Source organism: Pundamilia nyererei, unplaced genomic scaffold (genome assembly GCF_000239375.1).
Source record: "Pundamilia nyererei isolate P.nyererei 1_Seehausen unplaced genomic scaffold, PunNye1.0 scaffold00019, whole genome shotgun sequence".
Taxonomy (NCBI): Eukaryota; Metazoa; Chordata; class Actinopteri; order Cichliformes; family Cichlidae; genus Pundamilia; species Pundamilia nyererei.
The window spans coordinates 1,930,133-1,939,022 of record NW_005187420.1 but is presented as its reverse complement, the minus strand read 5'-3'; the positions used below and the strand labels follow the sequence as shown (position 1 = coordinate 1,939,022).

The 8,890-nt window shown below is 41.1% G+C and overlaps 1 protein-coding gene across 2 annotated transcripts in view; it reads left to right on the top strand.

Moving 5' to 3' along the window:
* dpy19l3 (dpy-19 like C-mannosyltransferase 3) overlaps positions 1-6,378 on the top strand; it is a 66,796-nt gene extending 60,418 nt beyond the window's left edge. For both annotated transcript variants that reach the window (XM_013909138.1, XM_013909137.1), the window contains 2 exons: positions 3,923-4,081; positions 6,092-6,378. In XM_013909138.1, coding sequence (XP_013764592.1) covers positions 3,923-4,081; positions 6,092-6,295 — 363 coding nt within the window. In that variant the 3' untranslated portion in view covers positions 6,296-6,378. The remainder of the gene's footprint in view (positions 1-3,922; positions 4,082-6,091) is intronic.
* Positions 6,379-8,890: the final 2,512 nt, after the last annotated feature.

Genomic DNA, 8,890 nt, shown 5'->3' with positions numbered 1-8,890 from the left:
AAATCTGAGCTGATGGGGCGATACTGATTTTGACTTAGTTCTCACACAAAAACATTTTTAGGAAAAGCAAGTTTCAGTCTCTTTTTCCAGACATGTCAGTGGAAATAAAAAGCAATAAAATCTATTATGTGGTTGCTGCAGGATAAAGAACGAGCTAATGAGATTTGAGGGGGTCCTTTTATATAGCCATAGTTTTTCTTTCTTTACAGCACACAATGGTAGGTAGTCCACTAATGAGAAGGTCAGTGGTTTGATCTCCAGCATCCTCAGCCTGCATGTTCAAGTAACCACGGGCAACATCCTAAACTATGTGATGGATGTAGTTTGGAGAGTAAAGTACGGTGGCCCTGAGAGGCCAAACGGACTGCAACTTCAGAAAACAGCATTTTTTTCTTTTTGCAGCATTTTTCTTTTTGCAAGTGTTTTCTGAAGTTGCAGTCCGTTTGGCCTCTCAGGGCCACCGTAGTAAAGCACTTTAAGCGGTCAATAAGGACAGAAGAGGCTTTCTATAAGTGCGGTTCGTTTACGGATTACTTCTGAATTCATGCAATACATCATCAATAAAGAGCGAGCAGGTGCCACAGCCAGCAGCACACCACCAACCATGACATGACCTCCATGTTTCACAGATATACTGATGGGATTTCCATGTGTACTCACTGCTTTTCATACACACTTTGGGGTTTCCTTTACTTTTGTAAACTTTTTTTTTTTAAATTTGTCTTTGAAGTTACTCTTAATAGCAAATTCCAGTCTGAGGCTACGTCCACACGTACCCGGGTATTTTTGAAAACGCAGGTTTTTCTATGCATTTGCACCTTTCGTCCACACGTAAACGGCGTTTTTGGTCACTGAAAACGGAGTTTTTTAAAAACTCCGGCCAGGGTGGATATTTTTGAAAACTCAGTTTTTGCATTTACGTGTGGACGAGAAAAACGCAGAAAACGCAGCGTCAAAGGTGTGCGCCTTTTTTGACGTCACACTGTGCGCCACGTTATTGTTTCGGTGAAATGAATTTCTACAATACTGTTACTGTTGTAATTCTACTCTCTGCAGTGTTTAAATGCTTACATATACACACAGTTACTGTCCCTCCACACATACGACTCGGTTCTGCTTCTATGCCCCAGCTTTGTTTACTTTTTCCCACCGAGGCTTCTAGACTTCTGATTGGTCAACATTTCTGTGCGGTTAGGAATCTAGCGCCACCTGTTGCTTTGGCATGTTCCTAGCAGCCTTTTCCTTCATTTCTGCCTTTATGTGTGGACGGGATTATTTTTTAAAATGAAAACGTAAAATCTCCGTTTTTAAAAATACCCGTGTACGTGTGGACGTAGTGTTTCCTTTTATACAATCTACATATAACCTCAAGCTGCTCGGGAACTTCCTATGATGCTTCGAGAACTTTGTCATCCCCATGTGTTGCTATCCTGTATATTTATCTACCCTCTCCTCAACTTCCTCCCCACAAATGCTTACTGCTAAGGGATCATCTTACTGTTGGGGTTCTCTTTTCTAATATTCTGGGGTCTTAAAGATTTACAGCACTCAGAGAAAGCCGCTGTGAACTGGTGCTATAGCCATAAAGCAGAATTGAAATTTCATCATTTGACAGAAATTGGTTTATTTTCCTCTTTTATGACCATCTGATTGGAAAATTGTATTACATCTAAGTAAATTAAACCTCAATTAGGAAAACTTGATTTTATTATAACCCTTTTGCTAAACCATTTTAAAGTCAAACATGTTTTTTTTCTTCAGAGAAATCCACACTGCTGTAGTCGATTATATCCTTTTGTCGTGTTGTTACAATAGCTTCGTTTTTGCTCACACATGAGCTGCTTTTCAGTCATAATCAGTTCTGTGGTCTTTGCATCGTGTTCGCCTTCTGGCTCCAATTGTAATCTCAACAGATAATAGTGCACAATTCAGTTCACTTTATGTGCAGCAATTCATAACTGACTTCATGTCAGTGCACTTTAAATCATGAGGGCAGCCCCGGACAATAGTAGGGCTCAATCAGCAGAACAAAGCCGTTTCAAACATTAAAATGCATTCGAAGACCAATAAAGGAAGGTTGATTGCTTCTTTGTTTTAATTTATTTTACACTTCTGATAAAATTCTGCGACTTAGATACTTCAAGAATCTTTTGGCACCCACTAAGAGGTTTTAGGACTGCAGTTGTTGATCATAAGGGTTCCATCCTCATTACTTTCTTACATACATCTTGATCCACAGAAAAGCTCTCGTGCAGTCAACGTAAAAAGTTGCCACGACTCCACTTAGTCAAGCAAAATGGTCGACGCCAATTTTGACACAACAGGGGAAAACGACAAAAAAATGAAGAGGCATCTCTTCTTTAAAAACTGGAGATAAGACCAGTATTGGTCTATTATATTCAGCTACAGCCCTGATTATTTCCTGAGTGTCTGGTGACTTGGCATCATGTTTTCATAGCTGATCAAATGGAGCTTGTAGGGTTGGCATCAGCGGACTTTCACTCAGCACCAATCTGTGAGTTCAAGAGAAACGATTAACGTTTTCTTCTGTTAACACTGCCCTCTGGCAAGACATTGGTTTGATATCGACCCCCTCCCCGTCTGAACTGTCCAGACTGCGTTAGCTTGGTAGGTTGCAGGTGTTTGCAGGCTACAGCTACGTGAAAGACTCGGAGCCTTGAATTCGTTTGTGGTTCAGACGGAGGAAGAAAAGTCAAGAAAAAATCAGCAGTGATTTAGATTCAGTTTTGTTAGTTGACTTCTTTATTTACTCGAGCGCAATACACATTTTTGTTTATCAAATGCTCGAATATAAAATGCTTACTGACACTCTGCCTGGAAAACCTGCTGGGGTTTTACAATAATGCTGCCAGGACTTTGTCCGCCAGGCCGTGCAGTGCTTTACTTCATCTCAGTGACACAGTGTGGTTCAGTGAATTGTTCTAAGCTGGTTATTTACAGCAGTTGACATATATATATATATTTTAAAATACACTGAGAGCTGGATCAGTTAAATATTGATTTGGAGCTTTTCATGAGATCATCTCGAGAGGATAAACTGTGACAATGATACTACGCTGTAGTACTTTTAGACTCATCCCTCACTTAGTATCAGATTCTGTCAGTTCTTGACTATTTTTAATATCTAATATTTAGTTGTCACTTTATTTCCATTGTGATTTTCCACCATATTTCATCACCAGCCACAGAAGGGCTCTCCAAATGGCTCCAGTGAACGCTCGTCATTTTTGCATCATCGCCGACAGATTTAGGCTCGTTTGCAAAGGAAGATGCTCATGCTTGTGTCATTGTGGTTAATCACTGAAAGCACAATGTAGTGAGTATATTTGATATCCACCGTTAAGATGATCCAAAAACACCAACAAACAAACTAAAACAGCACTTAGTGGTTAAATTAGTGTGATTTCAGTCACAGGTGAGATTCAGTTGGATTGATGCTTTTTTTACAGCTTATTTGAACCTTTCTAAAAGTTGCTGTTTCACTGCGTTTTAGCCTTACAATAAATCAGCTCTTAGCCAGTTTTTGCAGTATTTATGGGCTGCATAATTTGTCCATTTAAATCTTTTGCCTGCTACAAATAAAAGATGAACCATGAGAGTTTTCCTGGAAGCTGGGATTTATGTTTTCAGCTTTAGTTCTTGTTCCCCGGCGGGTTTTGTTTGAGTCATAATTGTTTTCATTCTATTTTTTTTGTTTTTCAAAGTAAACGTTTCCTAATTGGAATAAACCAAGTTTCATAAAGTGTAATTCAGAAAACAAATGTGTCGGGTAATTGAGTTCCAGGGGAGAAGTTTTCCCCTCCCAGCAATATCAAGTTAATATTGGCTTCCTTTCAGGAAATACACAGTGTGTGTGTGTGTGTGTGTGTGTGTGTGTGTGTGTGTGTGTGTGTGAGAACAGGTGTATCAAGTGTACGCTCGCCGCTCCCCAGAGGAAGTATACGATATCCTGAAGGCTATTGGGGCCGACTATGTGGTGTTGGAAAACAGCATCTGCTACGAGCGGAGGCACAGGCGGGGCTGCAGACTGCGGGACCTGCTCGACCTGGCCAACGGACATGTGGGTGGCTTTCATTTAATGTGACTCACTGTGTGTGTGTGTGTGTGTGTGTCAGCATGCGCCGTCCCCTCTGCCGACTCCTGCGACTCGGTGAAAGCTCTCAGCCTCTGCAGACAGATCAATAGTCCCACTTCTTATCTGCGCGTCACTGTCTCTCACTCTTTTGCCGCCGCTCACCCCCACTCCCCCAGACTCTTTATTTTGATGTCAGATGCGGCTCGCCGGCTATTTGGATTACCAGAAGCGAGGCGAGCTTCGGTCTGGCCCAGCATCGTGTAAGACACATGAAACGCAGAGTCGGGGTGTGCTCGCGACGCCGTAAATGTCACGCAGCGTACACAACATCTGACATCTAGACAGCTTTATTGAAGGAATGCTGGATTTACGTCTCTTTCTGTCTGTCCTTCGCTTCCTCTCATACTTTCTTTTATTTAGCTCTTACTTTTTTTTTATCACCTCTGGTCTTTCTGTCTGCCTGCTTTTGTTTTTCCTTCTTTGCATCTTTTCATCTTTTTTTTGCTTTCATTTTTAAGGATGCCTTCCTTTTTTTCCTGCTCAGTGATCCAGTGCTTTCCCTGTAACACCCCGAGTGTTAATGACTATAACAAACTATAAAATGTGATGTTCTCCTGGAAACTTTAAGTTTTGCCTGTTTGTATCTTTACTGTACACACCAGGCAGCCACCACATTAAAATCTCCCCGTGTGCCATCAAGACATTTCTAACTCACCGGGCCAAATCCACATGACCTGTGTGGCGTCGTTTACAGCTGGAAAACCTTGATGATGATCTTACTCCAATGAAAATGCAAAGTGAAATCACCAAATAATTACAAATACCCACTGCAGAGTGTTTGCATGTGATTATGAACCTAAATATTTATACATATTGCTCAGAAGCTAATTTGTACTCTATACACTGTCCCTTAATGCAGCGGTCCCCAACCTTTTTTGTGCCACGGATCAGTTTAATGTCAGACAATATTTTCACAGACCGGCCTTCAAGGCGTCGCTGATAAACACAACAAAAGAAAATGATCCGACCACGACAAGAACGGTGCTATTTTGTAAATATAATAATTCACTGTGTATTTGTGTAACTTTGTTAGCAGCGTCCTCCTGAAATGCACCAACAACATTGAAAGTGACAGCCTCCTCTCTGGTCGCTATGGTAACACATAAACGTTCCTTTCAAAATAAGTCACGGCTACAAAACAAAGTACATGAAAATATATAGAAAATGAATTCATAACACAAGACCCCGGGAAACAGAGTTAACAATAAAAACCCTGAAAATCGTCAATTTTCCGTACCGGTCCATGGCCCGGGGGTTGGGGGCCGCTGCCTTAATACACTGTACAGTTTCACTGTAAGCCTCAAAATAGTTTTTGTAGCTCCACTCTAACATGGCTCAGTGCTTTTCATGTTGTGGCTTATTTAGTGTTTTTAAACGTGACACTTTCAGAATTCAAGTGTGTGAAACCATAAAATATTCATGACTGAATATTTGACAAAAAGTTAATATCCCTTTTCTTTTTTTTCATTAAAAGTTTATCATTCAGAAGCTTTCACAGTCCCACCCACCACCTTTTAAAACTGGAAGTGTTGCATCTCGCCAGCAAACAGTGGGATCCTTTTTAGAAGCTGATATTTTTTGTTAATGGCCTTCAGTGCTGCTAATGAGTATCTTATTCCTTCCAAGAAAATCCGTCCTTGAAGCCAGCATCTCCACATGTCCTGCACTGCCTCTTTTTTTCTTTGGGTTCAGCCTTCTTTGGCTGCTGTTTTATCAATGTTGCAATCGATAATCCCAAAGCAGAATATTTATTAATTTAGACTCACTTTAGGCCTTAATGCACTAAAGCATCCATACAGATTTTATGGCAGATCTAACTGGCAGAGCAAAGTGAAATCAGAGGCTGCTGCCGGTGGACTTTATCTCGATTGTGCTGGCTTCAGCCTGCCGTCATTCTCGTTGCTGTTAATGGTGACGCGTTTGTTCTCTTATCAGATCATGGACGGACCTGGAGAGGATGACCCCGACCTCGTCCCTGCCACCCACCCTCGTTTTTGTGATGCCATCAAGACGGACGCGGCAGCTTACAACGCTCTCTTTACCAGAACATTCCAGAATAAAACCTTCCATGTCTACCGGCTCAAGAAGAAACGCAAGAAAAATACGAAGGGCTCATCAGAGCCCAGCGTGACTCAGTAGCAGGACCAGGGCTGCAAGACAACCCCAGCAGAGGCCAGAGGGGAGAGAGGAGGAGAGGATGAAATAAAAGTGCTGAATCCTTGCTGTTCCTCTGTCTCCTCTGTGCACTGCGCCCAGCTGTGATCATGGCCATTATTTCTTCAACACGTGGCTCTTCGGACGTGCTATTAGAACAGCGGGGCCGGTCTGCACTTCGGGTGGAGTGTGCAAATGTAGGATTCCTGCTTCGGGCTGTTCTACGTCCACTCATTCAGCCGCCGTCCACCCCCAAAAAAGTTTAGATGACTAAGTGAAACTTAAAGATTGAAATACAGAGAAGTCGTATGTATTTGCAGCTGAGTTCTTCTTTGCCAATGAAAGTAGGGGCAGAAATCGAAGATTTGTTGAGCTCTTCATTTGTAGGGATTTAAACTGACTTTAAAAAAAACATAAGATCTAAAAGGTTCAGTTTCCACTGTAGTTCAGTTGTTTTAGGAGTAGACATCAGCTGACATTAAGTGTAAATGTCTAGTTTATAAAGTTTCATAAATAACCTCAAAAATGATACAACTGAAAAGATTAAAGTCAGTTAGGAGATGATTTCTTTTTCAGAACTGACCGACGTGCTGGTTCTTTCAGATGGGCAGCGAGCAGCTCCGGTCAGTATGTTTCAGCCATGTTAGTGTAAAGGAAGCTGGTCATCGGCCTCATTACATGTTCTCATATTAATAATTGAACTGTGCTTGAATTTGATTCATTAAACATCCTGAACATAAAAACATGCTTAAACAGGTTGCCATAGTCCCGGTGGAAACTCGTGCGACTGTTTAATCTTACTGTTACTAGTATTACTTCTAGCATCACTGCTGTCATCCTAAGCTCTTCTACCCACAAGCCTAACAACCACGTGCCAAACCCCAACTTAACCTCACTCTGAACCTACTTTAAGCCTAAAACCAAGTCGTAGCCCTCAAACAGGTCTTTGATCTTCTCTACAAAATGTCTCAAACTAAACACAAACTTAAATTTAGGCTTTAATTTAATTTTTATTTGTGGTCTGTGAGCGTGACTTCAGTCACTGTGATGCAGGTTGGAGAAGCTGTTCTTGAGAAAGCCGCAGTCTGTCTGTTCTGCACAGCTAGCTGTTAGACACACACACACACACACACACACACACACACACACACACACACACACACACACACACACATACATACATTTAGTCAGTGTGTCCTTACAGCTGTCATCTTTATAATTACCTTCCTATGATGTGTCTGGGAGACATTTCTACATGGTAGCTTCAGAATAACCTGGATCACACACTCTTTGAACATACACACTATTTAAATTACTGTCTTATCACCAGAACATCAGTCCCAGGAGAGGCCATGTACCAGATACACAGCGGGTAATGGACTTTGTTAGACCACCTGTTATAAAAACAAAGCACACAAATGTTTTAGAAATCTGTCCAAAAAAAGTATTTTTATTTATTAGGCAAATAAACTGTATCCAAATCTGAGCCGAGACACTGGACTTTTCACAGAAGTCTGAATTTCATCAAACATTCAGCCACTAAAATGGATTCTTCTGTAACTTTAATGTGTTATTATTATTATTTTATTAATCTTTTCTGCCTTTTTGTAAAAGTAAAATTTGAAAATTCATGGATCAAGACAATAACTATATTAAAAGCTTGCGCGTCAGAGCTTGCAGATACTGTTGAATTAACCATTACACAATCATAAAAATGTATTTTGGTAATAACTAATACTCTTTCTTTGGTCTGGCGGTGGTCTAATAAATCTGTTAAGCTGTGTAGCTTCTCTGTTTGCGGGATTTTTGTGGTTTTCTACTCTGATGATCAGTCTGAGAGCTGCTAGCTGATGAGCTCAGTTTAGCTCCCACCCCCTTTCTCTTCATGTTACTGTACCGTGGTATTTTTTTCTCAGGATTGTACATAAAAATAAATGATTGAAATTATTGAAAAGAAGGTTTAAGAAAAAGTTTGCTAACTGCCTCATCAGCTTCCACTAACTTTCAGCATAACATGCCTCTTGCTATAAGAGCAGATCAGTAGAGTTTATGGTGTTACAGAGATAATCATAAGCTGTTGCAGGCTCATTAAATTGACAATTTATTGCTTCTACCATGAATTACTTTAACTGCCAAATTTCTGGTATCCACTATCGTGCCCCTGTACAGCTACTACACAGGTGGACCTGCTGTGGGAAGAGTGCAGGACTGGGCTGTATCCCAATTCAGGGTCTGCAGCCTTAAAGTACGCAGCCTTAACGGTCCTCAAGGGCCGCGTCCTCAAAGACCGCTAAGGCCAGAAGTGCGAGGCTTGTGAAATGGGACGGTCTAGCCTCCGTCGCGCTGCCCAGGTTGCCTAGCAACCGTGATACTAACAGCTGGAAACGTGTCATACAGCTTTGTTTGACAGAAATGAAGGAGAACATATTTTGTTCATTTGTTTGTTTCTACACGAGCTCTGTGTGATTTGATAAGTATCTGAGGCTGAGACCACGGGACTGTGAAACATGATTGTTGGGCTTCATTTCTGTACTGAACAGTCATTTAAGATTAGCTAGTAAATAACAATTAGCTAATGTT